Source organism: Anoplophora glabripennis, unplaced genomic scaffold, assembly GCF_000390285.2.
Source record: "Anoplophora glabripennis isolate ALB-LARVAE unplaced genomic scaffold, Agla_2.0 scaffold916, whole genome shotgun sequence".
Taxonomy (NCBI): domain Eukaryota; kingdom Metazoa; phylum Arthropoda; class Insecta; order Coleoptera; family Cerambycidae; genus Anoplophora; species Anoplophora glabripennis.
In genome coordinates, this window is record NW_019417022.1 from 129,876 (window position 1) to 153,579 (window position 23,704).

General features: G+C 31.8%; 1 protein-coding gene across 3 annotated transcripts in view; it reads right to left on the reverse strand.

Annotated features, from left to right (window-relative positions):
- LOC108915171 (monocarboxylate transporter 14) overlaps nt 1-23,704 on the reverse strand; it is a 141,424-nt gene that overhangs the window by 104,224 nt on the left and 13,496 nt on the right. Inside the window, exon 1 of one of the 3 annotated variants that reach the window (XM_018721139.1) lies at nt 7,086-7,370. The exons of the other annotated variants lie outside the window; for them this stretch is intronic. Coding sequence (XP_018576655.1) covers nt 7,086-7,133 — 48 coding nt within the window. The 5' untranslated portion in view covers nt 7,134-7,370. Of the gene's footprint in view, nt 1-7,085; nt 7,371-23,704 lie in introns of those variants that run through there. 3 annotated transcript variants of the gene reach the window in all.

The following is a 23,704-nucleotide window of genomic DNA, read 5'->3' on the forward strand; positions in this document are numbered from 1 at the left end:
GAGGTTTTAGCGCTTGAATTCTTTGCAAATGGTATGGATACAAAAGTTCCTCGTGTAAAATTTCCCATACAACACTTTTGGGAATATTCGTTTGTACTGAAATTCTTCTGGTGCTACTACCTGGATTAGCTTCAATCTGTTGTAGAACAATTTCCTCTGTCTGCGCCGTTCGGGTAGTACGGTTTCGTCCACAATCTCTCTTATTTGGCGTAAAATTACCAGTTTCTCTTAATCTCTGATGTAAACTGCTGAACAGTTTATCAGAAGGAAGCTGGCGATTTGGAAAAGTTTCTTGGTACAACCTCCGAGCTTCCAAAGCACAACCGTTTGCTTTGCCATACATGAAGTGCATGTCGGCCATTTCAGCAAAAGAGTATTCCGGCATTTTTTGAAAGACGAGAACAATGATTTTTTTCAATTACACTGTTATTAACACAATAATAATCGAATAAACTTTATTTTTAAACCTTATGTCAAATTCGTTTACCGTAACTACAGTAATTTGACCTTTTTCCATTTTCAACTTAGCACCGACATAAGCCTACTTTGATGTAGAAATTTTTATTATTGGGCGACCATGCATGCACTATTTTCTTTGGAGAGTATTTTCTCGAAAACGGCTAGCCTGACAGGTTTTCTACAAGAATACCTTTTTTATGTCATTTATACCGCGGAATCAGAATTTCTAAAGAAAACTGCAAAAATATGACGTTTAATAAAAATGTGAACAAATTAAATCGAGGCCTCCCCTGTCGGTACGCCCCTGATTAAAATAATAATTTAGTAAAAACACTGAAAAGTACCTACTATTAAAGGCAATTCATATGCCAAAATTCAGATGGCTATCTGAAACGGTTCCAGAGATATAAAATAAAACCTATATCCCGGTGCAATCTTTGAATCGCCATAGCAACATTATGACGCATTTGCGGACCTATGTTCATATGAACTTTTCTTCATAGTTTAACATGTAGAATCACCCCTAGAATTATTCGGTATTTCCGGACACCCTGTATATTATACTACATACATATATGTTATTATATATTATACTTTTACTATACTATAGAATTAAACTCTGTTCAGTGGTTTTTGAGAAAAAATTCCGAAAGTGTGTCGATTTCATCACTTTTTTCACATTAAATTGTAAATATCTCGGAAACGAAGCATTTTTCGAATTTTTGTCAAAGCACAAATTGTGTTTATTTTGGTTTCAAAAAGTGTTTTCAAAGCCATTTGGCGAGTGATTTTTTTTTACAACTTTTTTGTTTATAACAATTGACTGACCACGCCGAAAAATATAAAAAAAAAATATGTAAATTATCAGAAAAATACACTTTATAAAATAAAAAAAGTTCCATACTGTAGGTATTTGTTTTAAAAATTTAGTCGGTTACCTTCATTTAGAAGCATCTTTTTAGGGGTGAATCGCTCACCTAAAATGACAATGTGTTCATTTGGAATATAAGTGGCTGTGTGGAAGTGTTTATTTACAAAAACTTTTCTGTATGCCGTGTTTAATTGGGGGTGTAAAGTCGAGTGTGTGGAATAAGGAGGGATTTAACAATTTTGGGAACGTCATGCGAGGCTGTTGTAACCACAAAATTTATTTTACATGTACGGTGTGCGTTCATGTTCGCAGAAGTCCACAAGCCGAACTAATATTTCTATTTTTTATAAAATCTAAATGAAAATCCTTGGAGTAAAAAAAAATTAAAATTAAATTCTGCTGTGAATTAATATTATTATTTTTCAATTCGGTCATGAAAAAAAAGTTCGATACAATTTTAGGCGTCATCCCAAATGAACAGCTTAGTGCTTGAATTAACTTTAAATCATAATCAATGAAGACCAGTAATAAACCTAAATCATGTACCAAATTTGGTCTTCTACGGTAAAGTGTTGCAGATATTATTATTATATTATTATATTATAATATTATTATTAAGTTTAGGGCCCACTTTGGGGGCTAATAACTNGGAATAGAAAACAAAAAAAAAAATAAATTAATCGTTTATCTTTTTCAAAATATTCTCCACGAAGATCAATACATCTTTGCAACCAATTTTCGAGGCACTTTCTCCATTCCGCTTGAAGTACCTCCAAAACATACATGTCGAACGCATTAACCCCTTCTTCAGGCGTCAAAAAACGTAGACTTCGTAATTTATTTTTGATGTGCGGGAATAAAAAAGTCAATGGGTGCCAAGTCAGGGATGTACGGCTGATGACTCATCAATTCGACTTTTTCAGTTCTCAAAAAGTTTCTTTTTGGATGTATGAATGAGAGCTCGCATTGTCTTGGTGGATAAATTATGCGTCTTCAGTGGTTGGTTTCTCTTATTTTTCCGAAGACTCCTAGCAACCAAATGGTTGTGTACCATTTAGAATTGACCGTTGGTCGTTACACTAATGATACAGTTATGTGATTTAGTTCATCTTGAAAGACCCATACATTCGACTGTTGTTTACTTTCGGGCTCATACGCATAGATCCATTATTCGTCACCTATTACGATGTAATAGCGTGGTTTGAAGCACTGCGAACATATTTTTTGAACATTTCTTTCGACCAATCGACTTTTTTTGAGGTTTTTTTGTGGGATCCAAAGCGAACACATTTTTTTGACGGCCACACGTTCATGTAATATTGGATGTATGCTGGTCCCACTAATGCCCAAGGATGCCTCAATCTCACGATAAGTCACATGACAACAACCTATTTTGGACGGCCTTCGTCAGTGAGTAAACCACAGTTACAACTGAGTTCCATATACCACTGACATACAGTGGTTTTTGATGGTGTTTCATTGCCAAAAGTCGAATTAAGTCCATCAATGAACTGTTGTTGAAATAAGCCACGTCGAAATTTGTAACAAGCTCGGTAAAAAGTAATCGCACGGAAATATTCACGACATTTTTTGGTCAATGAATTTTTCAAGTCACTATGAACAACACAAATAGCGCCTGTACGTCAAAATGTTCTGACTAAGTGTACCGACAAAAAGTCGTACAAAGTCCTAAGTCTATTTTATAATCATCTCTAGAACCTACCTAAAGTAATTTTTCCGGTATTTGCTATAATTTTTGAGACACTAGCCTTGGTTTCAAATTAAACATTTTACATATTTACAGGGTTATTCCCCTATCTTTTATACTTTCATACTTTGAAAAAAAAATGGTATTATCCAAAGTTGTAATGATTTCAAAACTACATATATTTTGAAGATACTGTAGATTTGACAGTATATTATGGATGGAATACAGGAAGAGAGGGTAAGATGTCAAGATGTAAAATGAGATGAAACTAATCTTACGTCACGTGACATGGCATTTGGAAGTTTAGCATGCGCAATTTGTCTACATATCTACATATCTACATATTTTTCTTGTGTACAGATAGTCCGTTGTTCTCTGTGTTTGTTTTTGTAGTATTATTTTTCTTTCAATTTCTTCTGTTTTTTTTGGGTTGATGTGTTTTTAAGCGCTTTNTTGAATATACAAAAAATCACGAATGGTTCTATAAACATAATCACACCCTGCGGAGTGCCTTTATGAAACTATTAACACATGAATTAATCATAATTATTGAATATTTTTACAATAATTCTTGACCAAACAGGAAATGTATCTACATTCCGATATTTACATGGGTGGTCATGTTTTACGTGATCTTTCTACATTTTTATAATTTAGAAGGATTTTCTTGCTCTATCATTGTCTAATATTAAAAATTATTATGGTCTTTGACATGCATATTTTAGATATGTACATATTTTTAATTTAAGTAATTTAAACTTAAGTATTAAGCTAAATCAAATCTGGTCTGACTGTGTTAAACTTGATTTGAATTAATTTAATACTTTTTTCAAAATAAACACAAAATAAAAAAATGTATTATTGAAATAAAAAAGTAGTAACTAATAAAGGAAATACATATTTGGGTTGTAGTAGGTATTGAAAAATTTGTTGTCTTAGTGATATAAAACTTCGTAAGACTCAATAAGAAATTGTTTCGCGCAACATGTCATGGTATTTATAACATCAAATTTTGTAGCAACATTTAAACAGTATCAACTGCAATTAGTATCATTTACTGGACAAATTAAAATAACATTGAAAAGTACAAGGTGACCACCATTAGTTTTCTAATTACATTTGAGTTTGAATTCTGCCCGAGTATTAACAAAATTAAAGTAATGGGTGCTGTTCAGTAACCAAGATCAATTCCAAGGTTACATTCACATATACTAATATTAATAAACATAATAAATGAAATTTTAACGCGCTTCCGAGAATTGTGTGGTAAACAGAAGTGCAAAAATAACCATTCGCACATAAGAGACAGAAAAATCATATATTTATCTTTCCTCCGCATCCCCATTGTATTTAATACTTTTATTTTTTTATGAATATTTGTTCGTCAATTCCAAATCAGATAAACCTCCTTAACAATATTTTTAAAAATAAGAGATACGAGGATTGCCTTTTATATTTCGGGAATAGAGAACAAAAAAAAAGAAATGAATTGTTTATCGTTTTTCAAAATATTCTCCACGAAGATCAATACACCTTTGCAGACGGTTGAACCAATTTTCGAGGCACTTTCTCCACTCCGCTTGAGTACCTCCAAAACATACATGTCGAACGCATTCTTCAGACGTCAAAAAACGTTGACTTCGTAATTTATTTTTGATGTGCGGGAATAAAAAAGTCAATGGGTGCCAAATCAGGGATGTACGGTTGATGACTCATCAATTCGACTTTTTCAGTTCTCAAAAAGTTTCTTCGGATGTGTGAGAACTGGCATTGTTCTGGTGGAGAATGGTGCGACTTCGGCGGTTGGTTTCTCTTATTTTTCCGAAGACTCCTGGCAACCAAAAGGTTGTGTACCATTCAGAATTGACCGTTGGACGTTACACTAATGATACAGTTATGTGATTTAGTTCATCTTGAAAGACCCATACATCGACTGCTGTTTACTTTTGGGCTCATACGCATAGATCCATGATTCGTCACCTATTACGATGTAATAGCGTGTTTTGAAGCACCTTGAACATTTTTTTCGACCTATCGACTTTTTTTTTTGAGGGTTTGTCAAATTATGTGGGATCGAGAGCGAACAATTTTTTTTGGCGGACACACGTTCATGTAATATTGGATGTATGCTGGTCCCACTAATGCCCAAGGATGCTATATCTACATATCTACATATTTTTCTTGTGTACAGATAGTCCGTTGTTCTCTGTGTTTGTTTTTGTAGTTGTATTATTTTTCTTTCAATTTCTTCTGTTTTTTTTTGGGTTGATGTGTTTTTAAGCGCTTTATTTTGAATTGTGTTTATCTTTTTGTGTCTTCAATTTTGTAATGAGAAAATTTTGCAAAATGGTTACGCAATGTTGTGCCCTATATAGGATGTTCCAAGAACCGTAAAAATTGAAGTAGTGTTGTTTTCCAATTCCAATTATTCAAGAACACATTGGAATAAAACTTATTTTTATATTTCTAGATTTCCTAAAAATAAAGACAAATTAGTAGCTACACAAATAATGAATTTTTTTCCATTTGCCCAAAATTTACCACACAAATATACTTAAAGTTAAAAAATATGTAGTTATTAAGTGGAAGTTGTGTTTAGAAAAATCTTCCTATAGTAAAAATTTTGAAGTTTTATGTGAAATATTAGATACCATTATAATTTGTACTGGCTAAACACATTTGGCAAGTCGGCATTGAATCCATGTCAAATCTATGGGAGACGTATTTTTAAATTTTTGTGACAAAACAACCAGTATATTATTACAATCTGAATAGAGCGTTTCCTTAACAAAACAATAATACAAGGCTTAACAGTTCAAAACTGTTTACTGTTAGTATACTCTGTCGGCTATATCTTCCTTATTATTAGAGATAGACCTTAGACTTTATAACATTGTAATCCCGATAAAGCATTATATCAAAGTTTGCAAAAAAAGTACAGTGTGTGTTTTTCTAAGTATAAGAAAATTTCCAACAACTTTGGCCTATACATTTTTTTTTGCTAAATACGCAGGAACAAATATGAGGGGTGGTGTGAAGAACATTGTACATACATGCATACTTTAAATTTGTTCAATATTTTAAATGGTTATATCTCTTTTTAAATAGGTTACAGTTGAATCCCAGCATAACAAAAAATATAGAACATTTATATTTGATTTACATCTAAGGCATTGGATTAGGTTGTACCTACTACTAATATTTTATTCTAATGGTAATTAGGGGAAAGCTACCACCGTAATTGTAAAAGTAACTACAGTTTTAACCTTTTTTTTTTCAAATACTGTAATTAGGTATGTTTTGTAGATTTTTATTAAGTAACTTTTTATTTAAATGGGTATGTTTGAAACATGAATAGAAAGATTTTCGAAAAGTTAATAACATCATGTGCTATATTGCTTCTATAGCAAATGTGAACAATTTGTCAATGTTAGAAACTCATTAGGAAAATCTAAATTTATAAAATCGACCCCTTCGCTGATCCTTTGCCACAAAGCAATATTTATTTAAAATTTCAATTCCTTTTCCGTATGGCAGACATCCCATTGTAATAGTTTCTAATTTTTTAAGCAAGCATTTTTATTCCGTCGAATAAATTTTCCGTAAGTAGGTATATAAAAACATGCTTAGTGGAAGTTCTTAGAATAGCTATATAATTAATATATACAGTAGAAACCACTTAATTTGATGTGACATTGTTTTGATTATCACTTTTTTAATACCACAAGTGCGCATTTTGATAATGTAACTATTTCATAGTAATTATGCACATAAGTTTAGGAAAAATTTATTAGTCTGATACGACCAACGTCCATTTTAAACAATAGTTTTTCATGATGATCATTAATATCATGAGTTACTGATTTTGGCATAAATATATGTCCCTTTTTATTTTGCGACTGTCTAGAAGCCAATAAAGGTAAGCGTTTAGTTATTTTAAACTAAATATTCACGAAGTTGCAACTAAAATTTGGCAAAGATACATCGGTAATTTTCCTGGATAATGAGTTTGTAGATGATGAAAATTAAATTTAAAAAACTCCATACCCTGCTAACTTTCCTGGATCGAGGAGGTCTGGCCGTATCTGCACTCATTTTGATTATTAGGATTTGTTGGGTAAGTTTGAAAAAGCGCGCGACGCACTATCGTTTGATCGCCACTAATTTTATATCACAGTCGTATTTCCGCGGAACGCCTCACACACAAACTGAACTTTCCGTGGGGTAGCCGATCGGAAAAACGACCCAAACATGCTGAAATCCACCCATTTCGCGAAAATCCACGTGTTAAAACGTTCTAGTGAAGTTGGTTTTCAACTGCTCGCTCACGCCTCAACGTTGCTGTAAATATAAATTCACTAGATATAAATGACGTTAGTTTTGTGACCGACATATGCTCCCATCTAGTCGATCAACTCGTCGCCAATCTTCTCATAACCGGCGGTTTTATGAAACCGCCTCTGATCCTTATTGCAATGGCCCATGTACTTATAAGCATTTTACGGTAATATAAAATATTGCTATCGCTAATAAACGTTTATTATATTTTTGTTCTATTAACAGGCCAGTAAACATATTGGCTTTGAATGACGTCTGACCGATTACAAAACAAAATAAAAAGAAAATAAATTCCAATGCTATAACGTACGCAGAGGGGAGATTTTGAGGGTCAAAAACTCAATATATTCTGAAACGGGTTTTTTTCCTTACAGAGGCACAAGCGTTACGAGTAGAGATTCATCAAGTCAAATATAACTATTGACTTGAAGTCAATCTTCTTAAAAATTCATTACCTGGCAGCTTGTCAGGTGACGCAAGTGACGCACCGCTACACCTAAAATTTCCGTTTGGTTATGCAATTTAAAATTATTTTTAATTTTATATAAATTCAGGTATAATTCTACATTGAAAATGTATTGTGTTTGTTTGTTTAATACTCAGAAATAAACGTTACGCGGTGAACGCCTTCTAAAAAAACATTGCCTTCGTTGAGCGCGAACCTCGTGCCATACAACGTATAGTATAAGCAAGTGACGAAGATCAAAATCAGTCTGTATTCCGCTTCTCTTCGAAGCGTTGTTTACAGCGGTTGTCATGGCAACGAGGCGGCCAACACGGGAGTAAACTACGGCGTGGGGGAATTTGCTATGTATGATCCAGTATGTATTTTATTGGAAACGCCATTTTCCAGATGGAAAATCGAGGACAAAAAGGATTTTTTAAATTGCCAGAGACATGTGCCTTATTCTCTCGATATGGAAAAAAGGGGAAGTCAAATAGGCGAGCGGTTCACCCCTAAATAAAAGGCATGAACCGACTAAATTTTTAAAACAAAAACCTACAGCATGAAACTTTTTATTTTATAAAATGTATTTTTCTGATAATTTACATATTTTTTTTATATTTTTCAGCGTGGTCAGTCAATTGTTATAAACAAAAAAGTTGTAAAAAATAAAATAATTGACCTATACTTTTAGAATATATACTATATATTATACTTTTATACTGGGTGTCCGGAAATATCGTTCGAATAATTCTAGGGGTGATTCTACATGTTAAACTACGAAGAAAAGTCCATATGAACATAGGTCCGCAAATGCGTCATAAGGTTGCTATGGCGATTCAAAGATTGCACCGGGATATAGGTTTTATTTTATATCTCTGGAACCGTTTCAGATAGCCATCTGAATTTTGGCATATGAATTGCCTTTAATAGTACGTACTTTTCAGTGTTTTTACTAAATTATTATTTTAATCAGGGGCGTACCGACAGGGGAGGCCTCGATTTAATTTGTTCACATTTTTATTAAACGTCATATTTTTGCAGTTTTCTTTAGAAATTCTGATTCCGCGGTATAAATGACATAAAAAAGGTATTCTTGTAGAAAACCTGTCAGGTATTGTTAAATAGTGATAAAAAAGAAACGGTAAATGGAAAACAGATTTATAATTAAAAAAAAAAAAGGGAACAATACAGAAACAAATAATACTAGTGACTTATTATTAAACCTGAATGTTACTTCTTTAGTTACAGCAAGTGTTGGAAGTGATGTCCATTCATTTCAATGCAACTGGCTAAACGATTTCTCATTGAACGTTTAACTCGTTGAAAAACACCTTGCATATTCCGTATTTCTTGGCAACAATGAATGACTCTTTGTTCCAGTTGTTGTACACTGTCAACAGGCACTGAATAAACTAAGTGTTTTAAATAACCCCATAGAAAATAGTCTAACGGATTAAGATCCGGCGAACGGGGAGGCCAAGCTACGGGTCCACCTCGTCCAATCCACCGATCTGGATAAGTCTGATTTAGATATTGTCGAACTAATAAACTGAAGTGGGCTGGAGCCCCATCGTGCATAAAAAATGTTTCTAATCTTAATCCATAAGGCAAATCTTCGAGCAAAACTGGTAAAGTGTTTTGTAGAAAATGTAAGTATGCGGGCCCATCTAAACGATGCGGCATAACATATGGTCCTAGTAACCTATTTCCTATAATACCTGCCCAAACATTAATGGAAAACTTATCTTGGAATCGAGCTTCGAAAATCGCGTGAGGATTTTCATCTGACCAAATATGATTGTTATGAAAATTTACCACTCCTTCACGCGTAAATCCTGCCTCGTCTGTAAACAAGACTTTATCGAGGAAATGACGGTCCTGATGGCATTTCATCTGCATCCACTGACAAAACTCCACTCTAGGCAAAAAATCCCGAGGTTTTAGCGCTTGAATTCTTTGCAAATGGTATGGATACAAAAGTTCCTCGTGTAAAATTTCCCATACAACACTTTTGGGAATATTCGTTTGTACTGAAATTCTTCTGGTGCTACTACCTGGATTAGCTTCAATCTGTTGTAGAACAATTTCCTCTGTCTGCGCCGTTCGGGTAGTACGGTTTCGTCCACAATCTCTCTTATTTGGCGTAAAATTACCAGTTTCTCTTAATCTCTGATGTAAACTGCTGAACAGTTTATCAGAAGGAAGCTGGCGATTTGGAAAAGTTTCTTGGTACAACCTCCGAGCTTCCAAAGCACAACCGTTTGCTTTGCCATACATGAAGTGCATGTCGGCCATTTCAGCAAAAGAGTATTCCGGCATTTTTTGAAAGACGAGAACAATGATTTTTTTCAATTACACTGTTATTAACACAATAATAATCGAATAAACTTTATTTTTAAACCTTATGTCAAATTCGTTTACCGTAACTACAGTAATTTGACCTTTTTCCATTTTCAACTTAGCACCGACATAAGCCTACTTTGATGTAGAAATTTTTATTATTGGGCGACCATGCATGCACTATTTTCTTTGGAGAGTATTTTCTCGAAAACGGCTAGCCTGACAGGTTTTCTACAAGAATACCTTTTTTATGTCATTTATACCGCGGAATCAGAATTTCTAAAGAAAACTGCAAAAATATGACGTTTAATAAAAATGTGAACAAATTAAATCGAGGCCTCCCCTGTCGGTACGCCCCTGATTAAAATAATAATTTAGTAAAAACACTGAAAAGTACCTACTATTAAAGGCAATTCATATGCCAAAATTCAGATGGCTATCTGAAACGGTTCCAGAGATATAAAATAAAACCTATATCCCGGTGCAATCTTTGAATCGCCATAGCAACCTTATGACGCATTTGCGGACCTATGTTCATATGAACTTTTCTTCATAGTTTAACATGTAGAATCACCCCTAGAATTATTCGGTATTTCCGGACACCCTGTATATTATACTACATACATATATGTTATTATATATTATACTTTTACTATACTATAGAATTAAACTCTGTTCAGTGGTTTTTGAGAAAAAATTCCGAAAGTGTGTCGATTTCATCACTTTTTTCACATTAAATTGTAAATATCTCGGAAACGAAGCATTTTTCGAATTTTTGTCAAAGCACAAATTGTGTTTATTTTGGTTTCAAAAAGTGTTTTCAAAGCCATTTGGCGAGTGATTTTTTTTTACAACTTTTTTGTTTATAACAATTGACTGACCACGCCGAAAAATATAAAAAAAAAAATATGTAAATTATCAGAAAAATACACTATAAAATAAAAAAAGTTCCAAACTGTAGGTATTTGTTTTAAAAATTTAGTCGGTTACCTTCATTTAGAAGCATCTTTTTAGGGGTGAATCGCTCACCTAAAATGACAATGTGTTCATTTGGAATATAAGTGGCTGTGTGGAAGTGTTTATTTACAAAAACTTTTCTGTATGCCGTGTTTAATTGGGGGTGTAAAGTCGAGTGTGTGGAATAAGGAGGGATTTAACAATTTTGGGAACGTCATGCGAGGCTGTTGTAACCACAAAATTTATTTTACATGTACGGTGTGCGTTCATGTTCGCAGAAGTCCACAAGCCGAACTAATATTTCTATTTTTTATAAAATCTAAATGAAAATCCTTGGAGTAAAAAAAAATTAAAATTAAATTCTGCTGTGAATTAATATTATTATTTTTCAATTCGGTCATGAAAAAAAAGTTCGATACAATTTTAGGCGTCATCCCAAATGAACAGCTTAGTGCTTGAATTAACTTTAAATCATAATCAATGAAGACCAGTAATAAACCTAAATCATGTACCAAATTTGGTCTTCTACGGTAAAGTGTTGCAGATATTATTATTATATTATTATATTATAATATTATTATTAAGTTTAGGGCCCACTTTGGGGGCTAATAACTCCTCAGGGGTGCAACTTTGTACATAGGTAACTTTGGTTAAATTACAATATTTTGGACACTCCTACATGCACCTGCCCTGTATCGGTTCTTATGCGGGACACCCTGTATAACTGTTGAATATAAATAGTTATTTGGGCATAACAGGATATTTTACAAATGAATCAAGATTATATCTGAAAAATCACCCTATCAGCACTGTAACACGCTACCAAGCTGTTCAACTAATGGGAAATTGTTGTTAGCTATAACCATAGGAAATGCTGTTTGTGGGGTTGAAGCAACAGGGATCTTTTCTCTGAACTCCAATCGTGTCCCTAATCACTCTTGCGCCATTTCCGAAGCATAAGTCATCTCAGCTAGATGAAAGAGAAAAAAAAGAAAATAATATTGCAATCTTGATTCACTCGGAGCAGAGAACCCGAATCAACAAACAGAATACCTACCGAAAACATATTTAAAATCGTGTAAACACCAAATATTTATTAGAATTATCACCAATTCCAAGGATACTTTTAGATGTCTTGCAAAATATAAACAAACTAATATCCAAAAAGTCAATCTAAAGGCTTAAAATAGGGTAACTGATATGAGTCATATAATAAATACACGTCACCACAACTAACCACAAGAGTTTAAAGAATATGAAACATTTTAATGAACTCCATTGAAGGATTTCGACTTTATGAGACTGGTAACATTGGTAACCTAACTTCAAAACCAGTATTTTTTGCGGCCGTTTCGTTGCACGTTTTGCATCATTTAAGATGTTAAGTCACATAAAATAAATGTGCTGGAAAGAATAACAAGGAATGCAGTATTTTCAAATGAACTAAGAATTAAGAATAATATGTTCAAACGGGGACGCACAGTAAAAATGTTTTATTGTGAAAAATGGTACGCGGGAACAGTATTAGCTGTCGAAAATGACGCGAACAGTACGATTTTAATAGCCCTTTTTGGTAGTGAGTCACATACGCCAAATACTAGGCAACCCCATAGAACACAATCATTATAATGAAGAATTTCTCAATATTTTTACTAGATCAATTTTCGATCTTATGTACTTCGGACATAAGTGCCAAAAAAATGACTTTTTTTGTCATGACCTTAAATATCGCGAAATTCTGTCAATATTTGAAATATTTAAGAAGTTTCAGAACCCAAGTGACAAACTAATAGAATTACAGAATTTATATATTTAAATTTATAGAACAATATTGACTTTTATAGTAATAAATTAAAATTATATCAATGTTACTGAGCATGCGCATTAAAGATAATTTCATGTAAGCAAAGTAGTCTCGCAACAGGATATAATTCAAGAAAAGTTTGGTTGTGGTCAAGAGTACGTCTATTATAAACCACTTGAAGAAAAAAACACTCGATAAACACACTGACACAGTACAACATCAAGAAAATCAATAAAAATACTTAGTAGAACTAGACATTGCCAAGATTATTAATTTGCTAATACATAATAATACTGTCAATACATAGTAAATAATCATTTGGATCATTAGATGATTATCCAATACATATTAATAGATACATTTAAACTTCTAACCGGGATTTCCTTATCACTGACTGTAAAAATTGGAGCGCTGTAAATATTCTATTATTACTCTTTTTATTAAAAAATCAATATGGTACAAGTTTTCATTACAATGTCTGAGCGACGTGACCAAAAATGCATTTGGCATATAAAAAATGGTCGCAGATATTTCACTCAATTTGTAAGCTTTAAAAAATCGAAAACTGCCTACCTACATACTTTTAACTTTTATTTATTTAAATCATTATTTGGAATTGTTTTTTTTAATACTTCACTTCACGCATATCGTGATCTATTTCCGCGTGTACAATAAGTACTTACCTATCTAGGCATAAATTTAATATACATAATTCGTAACTTATATCATTTCTATCAGCATTTTTAGTTGTCTATTATGGCTTTTAAAAAACATATACAAATATGAATTTATATGCGTTATATGTTTTCTTAAAAATCTTTTAATGATTAAATAAAAATAAATATAACGATGCTATAACGGTTATTCTTTAAAAATGGAAAATTAGAAATACATATAATTAACACAAACCATACCTTACATGCATGAAATACAGTCTGTACGATATTTGTTGAATTAGAATTCCTTCGTCACTTTCTTGGAACTAAATTTTAAGGCATGCCGTGGTAAATTATTTCAGTAGTTAACAGAACTTTATTGGCTTACCATATTCTTTTCTTGGAATTCTATCTCAACAAATATTGTATGGACTGTACTCGATCTGTCACTATTTTTTGTACATACCTCAAAAACGAAAATAGATTTTCTTTATTCTGCAACATACATTTTTCTTTCTTAGGGACTTTGTCTGCATCATAGTTATATTTTAAGCAAATTTTATCCTTTAAATTTTGAAAATTTAATATTTTTTTGACATACCTTACGACAAATGTAGAAATAATTCAACTCTCATGCGTTCACACATTGTTTTTATTGTCATTTCATACAATTATAATTTATGTGTAATGTGATGTGATTCACTACACTAATCACGAAAAAACTATGTCATGTATGGAGATTGAGATTTATCCATATGAGTTACCCAAAATTGAACTACGGTAAAGATAACGATTTTTATTTACCTCTAATTTTATCATGCAATACTCGAAAATTATTTTCGAAATTTACTTATACACTGAAAACAGAATGTCCGTAATTTTCAAATTAATTTAAAATTTTTAAATTAAATACTTTAACAGTTTCAATAAATAATGTTTATAAAATTAGATTAACTATTTTTTTTGGTGCCAGTTCTACAATTTATTTTAGTTGTCTAAAACTTACTTTATGCATTAAAATATCTGTGGAACATTAGCATAATATTTACTGTAGATAATGAATCGTTAAGATAAATAGTTCTTAGGTATAATTAAAATTGATTTAATTTCATTCCAACCTAGACTGATACTTTTCTATAACAAAGTACGTATTTTATGTTGGTTGAGGGTTCCTTAATGTTGAAACAAATATCTAGACAATTTTTAACAATATTTTAATGTCGAATTATTAACAGCCAGTAGTTAGATACTGTTCTTTGTTATCTTTTCGCCAAATTGACCGAAACTATCATCTTCTTAGCTTTAGGTGCTTACTTCTTAATTTATAAAGAGCACTAAGATATATAGAGCCTTTAAATAAATGTTTACAAACCACGTGACCGCAGAGCTCAGGCAACCAACATTGCAGAGCTGGTACTGGTAACGAAAAATGATTGGTTCAACAGAGTCTCGTGAAAAATCACTCACAGTCGGTGAAACAGGATGTTGTATGTTAAGGTAATCTTGATCTTAATTTTACCGAAATTTAATTGCCAACATAAAAGAAATAAAATTATTGTTCCCAACAAAAAATACTGGTCACATCGCTAGTAATCATTTTTGAAGGTTCATATCTGTCAAAGAATGTAAGTAAAATGGAACATAAAAACTTAATATTATTATTGTAGTTAGTTTTAATTCGCATATTTTTTATAGTTGACTTTAAAATGGCACGTAAGCTTATTTTTTCAGATTTCAACCATAAAACGACACTGATACCATTGCTGAATAATTAAAACCGTATTATTATGTTAACTAAATATAAAAATGATGTTAGTAAGAGCTTACATTTCTCACAAAAAATAATACATTTTCAGGCTGTAAGCACGTGTTAGCTACATTTAGAACGGAAAGTTTTCTTTATTTATTCTGGAATTTTCCGTACTTAACATATGTCGGGAATGTCCACTTATACCTTTAAATTAATAATAGGTACTTGTTGATATATAACTAATCTATACGAGCATAACATTTAAAATCTGTCAATACTTTTTACAATGGTCATGCATATTAAAAAAAAGAATCATTTTACCAACAAATGTTTTCTATAAAATCGTTGTTTTTAAGATGAATTGAACTCGAAAATAAAGCTACTATTAAGTTTCATTGTTTTGTTAAAAATACTCTCTAACTCTAGAGAATATAGTTGCCCAAGGTCGATATTTATACAGTGTAGGAAAGTACCGATGGTCTATCAGAAGTTACGTGAGATCGCTAAAGTAAGCCATAGAAATCCATGTGATAGACAAGGATGGCTATAATGAGGCGTCTAATAGTCAACGCCCATTTCGCCCTTCCACAAATAAGATCCACTTCTTATTTGTGGAAGGGCGAAATGGGCGTTGACTATTAGACGACTTCATTATAGCCATCCTTGTCTATCACATGGATTTCTATGGCTTACTTTATCGCTCTCACGTAACTTCTGATAGACCATCGGTACTTTCCTACACTGTACATACTCATTTCACGAATTAAATGATCTGTGTTCTATTTTTCTTAAATATTTTGTCTTTGTCTCTAAATGTAAGAATGTTTCGATTTGATACAAATGAAGATTTTTCTTGTTCATTCAGTATTTTCAGTACTCGTTAATGAAGGGTTCACAAATACTGTTTGTATGTTTTTTATTTATTAAGTTAGTTTGTGAGGTTTTTTAAAATAACCACACAAATTAAATAATTTGCCGAGAAAAGTGCATTGTGCTCTTCGGACCTCTTGTAGATATTATAAATATTAATTATTGCTAACGGTGTGGACGGCCGAAAGTTATATTAACAATATTAACAATGTTAACAAAACATTGTCATGTAACATAATATACATCAAGTTCTATAGTATCTATAGTCTCGATCGACCTTAACTTGCTTAACTAATTAATGGGTTAGCTGTGAATATACAGGGTGTTAGAAGTTTGACTGCCTTTATTTTAACAGAAAAAATAAACAAAAAAACCTTATATGACATGGGCCCAAAACTCAACCATTTCCGAGAAAAAAAATTATCAAAATCTCCAACTTGATGTACAAAAGTTCGATTAATTAAGGAATATTGACATAACTGGGTGCATAGAATAATATAAAATACAATGTTTATCACTTTTTTATCCTAAAAAAAATAGCGTTGTAATAAATTTAAAATTCGATAAAATTCATATCGAGCAATGTGACAACGGCGCGGCGGTTTATTAACACAAAGTATAATACTAAGGTGTCCAGCAACCATCAATAAGCAATTCAGTTGGTATCGGGATTCGACCGTGTCGGAGTGTTTTTTGCGTACCACTATTTCCTTTTCTTGAGGTTTTCCAGCGAGTGCGCGAAAATTGGATTCGAAGGTGCCGTGCGTGCATCGAAAATGGTGGTGAACATTTTGAGCATATGTTGTAGTTTGTTGTGTACTTGTACGTTTAAAAATTACTGAATTTTGCTTTTTGATAAGTACCTAAATTATTTTTAATGCGTAGTATTATTTGGACGTCGTGAATCTTTGGGTATTTTACATATTTTTCAAATACGTGATTTGATTAAAAGTTAAGTTCCTGTTTTAAGAGATTCATAATTACTAAAATTCGAGCTAAAATTTAAGCACGACCCTAATTTCGTACTACAAAATCAATACATTTTATTTTATTTATTTAAAAACTGGAAAACAATTGTCTTAAAGTTTACTAAATGTTTCACAATAATAGCCGTTTACATTTTTTCCGTAGAACAAGTCTGTCGCGTGTACACGTGGTGTGCATCACCAGGTTAACGTTGTGATGAAACTCCCCAATATTAATAGTCGCTGTATTTTGAAAACTGTTAATCTTACGCCCCTGTAAAAAAAAAGTTGTATAACTTTTTTGTTCTTTTATGTTCACTCTCTCATGCTGAAGTAGTGGCAGTCAGTCAAACTTCTTACACCCTGTATTTCTACATTACATCTCAGAATTACGAACCGTATATGTTACTCACAGTCAAATCTCTTGATTGGTTATCTAACTACCTAAGTCTTAATTGATACTCAAAACGTTGATTATTAATGTTTTTAAGTGTATTTCTCTTAAATTACGCCTTATTTATCGTATTCATCTTTATTTAATAGCTTGTCTTGTTTTTCTTCTTAATTTTTAAATTCTCTCAATTCATTGCTTCAGCATCGATTTTTATATTTTTATTTTATCACTCTATTTTCTATTCATTTTGTGGTTTCAAATACAACCTCAAGGGCCGGTACTTTGAGTCTCGGTTAAGCCTTGATTAAGTAATCACATTTTATAAATGTATATTCACAGTCTAATCGTCTGATTAGTTAATCAAGTCTTAACCGAGACTCGAAGTACCGGACCTAAATCGTATAACAAATTGAAATGATAACTTCAGTATTCTGTGATTTGAGTTATTTAATTATTTTATAGAAAATAAACCTCATAAAATAATATGTAATTGTGGTCCTCGGTAGATACATATCGAGGAACATCATTATAAAAACAGAAGAACAAAGAACAAGCGATAATGCTGTCCTCTGTTCCTACGATGCGTTAGCAGTGCCACGTGAAGTGATCGAATTATTAACGAGCACGAGTTTATCAACGTGGAAGGAACACAAAGGAGAATGTAAATAACCCACACCGGTAGGTAGAGTGATCAGCTGATTGAGAAACCTTAACTTCTACATAAATATAATCGCAAACATTTTTGCAATAACTGGTGGTAAAGTAGGAGTAGTGGAGGAAATTATGGATTTATATGGCTTTTCTTCAAACAAAAGGATCCTAATATTGACCCAAAGGATTACGCTTTTTCCTAATTGATGTGATATATGTATGGCACTTGGGCTTGAGACATTAGGCGCCAAAGGAAAACCAAGGATATTGAATTCTGATCTAGCTTGAAAACGAATAGATCTCAGNTTGATTATTAATGTTTTTAAGTGTATTTCTCTTAAATTACGCCTTATTTATCGTATTCATCTTTATTTAATAGCTTGTCTTGTTTTTCTTCTTAATTTTTAAATTCTCTCAATTCATTGCTTCAGCATCGATTTTTATATTTTTATTTTATCACTCTATTTTCTATTCATTTTGTGGTTTCAAATACAACCTCAAGGGCCGGTACTTTGAGTCTCGGTTAAGCCTTGATTAAGTAATCACATTTTATAAATGTATATTCACAGTCTAAACGTCTGATTAGTTAATCAAGTCTTAACCGAGACTCAAAGTACCGGGCCTAAATCGTATAACAAATTGAAATGATAACTTCAGTATTCTGTGATTTGAGTTATTTATTATTTTATAAAAAATAAGCTTCTCATAAAATAATATGTAATTGTGGTCCTCGGTAGATACATATCGAGGAACATCGTTATAAAAACAGAAGAACAAAGAACAAGCGATAATGCTGTCCTCTGTTCCTACGATGCGTTAGCAGTGCCACGTGAAGTGATCGAATTATTAACGAGCACGAGTTTATCAACGTGGAAGGAACACAAAGGAGAATGTAAATAACCCACACCGGTAGGTAGAGTGATCAGCTGATTGAGAAACCTTAACTTCTACATAAATATAATCGCAAACATTTTTGCAATAACTGGTGGTAAAGTAGGAGTAGTGGAGGAAATTATGGATTTATATGGCTTTTCTTCAAACAAAAGGATCCTAATATTGACCCAAAGGATTACGCTTTTTCCTAATTGATGTGATATATGTATGGCACTTGGGCTTGAGACATTAGGCGCCAAAGGAAAACCAAGGATATTGAATTCTGATCTAGCTTGAAAATGAATAGATCTCAGCATTGTTTATACAATACAAATACAAATACAAAATATTGACATGGTTTCGGTTTGGCACTGTCGGATATAGAAAGCATTTTTAAATATCTTCTCGAATTATATTCTAACTTATTCTTTTTGAAAATTAATTTCCCCAAGAAGTCCCCAAGCCGAATTAATATTTCTATTTTTTATAACATCTAAATGAAAATCCTTCTCTCGAACGTCAGTTCATTGCAAATGAACTAAAAATTTCCAGATTCATTTAAAGCCGTTTGACCTTGAAAATTTGAAAATTTTCGCCAGGGGCGCTTTTTTTTTCTTTTTAGTCAATCAATAAATTTGCTTCACCTATTCTCAATGTTACGAGCCGCCACTGTTTACCATGAAATTTTATTAAAATAAGTAAAATTTTGTTATATGTGTGTTTATTAAACAATTGTAAGAATTTAAACTGACTGTAGCACTTGCAAAATTCAATTTTGGGAGAAATACCAAACTTTAATGAAAAAGTAATTGAGAAGTTTATTTCGGAAAAAAGCAGAGGAATGGACTTTCACTATAAAAAATAAAGTTGAGCACATTTCGCTATATGTATTTCAATAGTACTTAAAATAAAACTACCCAATTATATTTGATTTTTTTTCAATACTTTGTACCTAAATTTTGCTGCCTTCCCTGGTATTGTAAAAAACCTACTTTTACCACTAATTGTATAAATAACTATTTTATGCATACGTACGTAAAAAGTCTATATTATTTTATGCTGCGTCACATTATTAGCAGATAGACAAAATTATTATTTTCTTTTTAAAAAATGCCGTATGTAACTTGTTCAGAAGTGTTTTTGGCACTCTCTATGTTGTCAAACTCGACCTTGCCAAACATACTTAGTTCTTGAACAAGTTACACTAGTAAATATTTTTGATGCATATACAAAGCAATTGTTAAATTTTGTATCCAAAACAAGTAAGTGTGCCGTCCTTTTAATAAAATTAAATTGTTCATCAATTCTTTCACAAATGTCTTTAAGATGGAATGTGAACATTAAAAAAATGTTAATCATACCTATCGCTAACTATATACACTGTAATAGAAAGTATGGTAAAATTCCTCGAACTTTTCATGGTAACCTGTTGCCATAGAATTTTCAAGTAAAATTCGTAACATGGAAAGTTCGAGGAATTTTACTATACTTTTTATTTCAGTCTACCTATATTATTTTCAACATCATGTACAGAATTTCTGTACCTAAATTCAGTTGTTAATATCGGTTTTGTGGTTCAAAATATAATGATAAATATTTATCAAACGGAAGTTGAATATTATCATCCATATACACAACAAAGTGGTACGAAGCCCATTATCGCACATTTTAATGCTGATTTGACTTTGGAATGTGATAAACCTGATACAACATAAACAAGCAATTTGTCTCTTGGGTTGGTATTCCCCGGATACAATTTCTATATACAAGGTATTTTTGTTTTAAAATAGCATAGGTCCTGTAATTTTCATACACGTTGTCTGATTGATGTAAAATTTAACATCATCGCATAAAAGAATATGATCGATATGAAGAGAGCAATTTATTGAATTGTTGCCAGATTGCCACGTTTTAGAATATAACAAGAAACTTTATTTTTATATGTGATTATATTTTTACTTATCAGAATAGAACTCTTTATGATGATTACAGTAATAAAGTTTTATATGCCTATCAGGATAATAATAAGGGATATCGGAAAGGATAAGCCCAATGTGCTGGACAAAAGCATGGTAAGTAGTAATAATTTAAATGCTGATGTCATATCTCTTTAACTATTAGAACGGCACATCAAATAGTATATCATATCACTGTTGTCGATAAGTATTCTGTACTTATTTTAAATTTGATATTGATCAAAAACAACCCTTAAAAAAGTTTTTGAATTCCAATTAACTATTGATTTAATACTTGACATTATACATTTAAAAGTCTTATTTTAAGTAGAAAATTGCATTCAACATAAACTTAAAAAATTGTGCAATATAGTTCATTCAAGTGTCAGAATTTTGTAGGCTAAGCATACACGGACCTTGCGAAATTGACCGATAATAATATTCAAATTCGCCTATGTTTCGAATATCAGCAACATTTCTACCAAAGAAACATAGGTATATGGTGCGATTCCCGCCACAAAATAGGAATGCCAAGCACGGAGAACAGCTCCGATCGATCAGAAAAATTACCAATGTTTCGAGCATGTGCCATTTCTTNAATCCTTCTCTCGAACGTCAGTTCATTGCAAATGAACTAAAAATTTCCAGATTCATTTAAAGCCGTTTGACCTTGAAAATTTGAAAATTTTCGCCTGCGGCGCTTTTTTTTCTTTTTAGTCAATCAATGAATATGCTTCACCTATTCTCAATGTTACGAGCCGCCACTGTTTACCATGAAATTTTATTAAAATAAGTAAAATTTTGTTACATGTGTGTTTATTAAGCAATTGTAAGAATTTAAACTGACTGTAGCACTTGCAAAATTCAATTTTGAGAGAAATACCAAACTTTAATGAAAAAGTAATAGAGAAGTTTATTTCGGACAAAAGCAGAGGAATGGACTTTTACTATAAAAAATAACGTTGAGCACATTTCGCTATATGTATTTCAATAGTACTTAAAATAAAACTACCCAATTATATTTGATTTTTTTTTCAATACTTTGTACCTAAATTTTGCTGCCCTCCCTGGTATGGTAAAAAACTTACTTTTATAACTAATTGCATAAATAACTATTTTATGCATACATACGTAAAAAGTCTATATTATTTTATGCTGCGTCACATTATTAGCAGATAGACAAAATTATTATTTTCTTTTTAAAAAATGCCGTATGTAACTTGTTCAGAAGTGTTTTTGGCACTCTCTATGTTGTCAAACTCGACCTTGCCAAACATACTTAGTTTTTGAACAAGTTACACTAGTAAATATTTTTGATGCATATACAAAGCAATTGTTAAATTTTGTATCCAAAACAAGTAAGTGTGCCGTCCTTTTAATAAAATTAAATTGTTCATCAATTCTTTCACAAATGTCTTTAAGATGGAATGTGAATATTAAAAAAATGTTGATCATACCTATCGCTAACTATATACACTGTAATAGAAAGTATGGTAAAATTCCTCGAACTTTTCATGGTAACCTGTTGCCATAGAATTTTCAAGTAAAATTCGTAACATGGAAAGTTCGAGGAATTTTACCATACTTTTTATTTCAGTCTACCTATATTATTTTCAACATCATGTACAGAATTTCTGTACCTAAATTCAGTTGTTAATATCGGTTTTGTGGTTCAAAATATAATGATAAATATTTATCAAACGGAAGTTGAATATTATCATCCATATACACAACAAAGTGGTACGAAGCCCATTATCGCACATTTTAATGCTGATTTGACTTTGGAATGTGATAAACCTGATACAACATAAACAAGCAATTTGTCTCTTGGGTTGGTATTCCCCGGATACAATTTCTATATACAAGGTATTTTTGTTTTAAAATAGCATAGGTCCTGTAATTTTCATACACGTTGTCTGATTGATGTAAAATTTAACATCATCGCATAAAAGAATATGATCGATATGAAGAGAGCAATGTATTGAATTGTTGCCAGATTGCCACGTTTTAGAATATAACAAGAAACTTTATTTTTATATGTGATTATATTTTTACTTATCAGAATAGAACTCTTTATGATGATTACAGTAATAAAGTTTTATATGCCTATCAGGATAATAATAAGGGATATCGGAAAGGATAAACCCAATGTGCTGGACAAAAGCATGGTAAGTAGTAATAATTTAAATGCTGATGTCATATCTCTTTAACTATTAGAACGGCACATCAAATAGTATATCATATCACTGTCGATAAGTATTCTGTACTTATTTTAAATTTGATATTGATCAAAAACAACCCTTAAAAAAGTTTTTGAATTCCAATTAACTATTGATTTAATACTTGACATTATACATTTAAAAGTCTTATTTTAAGTAGAAAATTGCATTCAACATAAACTTAAAAAATTGTGCAATATAGTTCATTCAAGTGTCAGAATTTTGTAGGCTAAGCATACACGGACCTTGCGAAATTGACCGATAATAATATTCAAATTCGCCTATGTTTCGAATATCAGCAACATTTCTACCAAAGAAACATAGGTATATGGTGCGATTCCCGCCACAAAATAGGAATGCCAAGCACGGAGAACAGCTCCGATCGATCAGAAAAATTACCAATGTTTCGAGCATGTGCCATTTCTTGTCTCGAGATCGCCGATGAG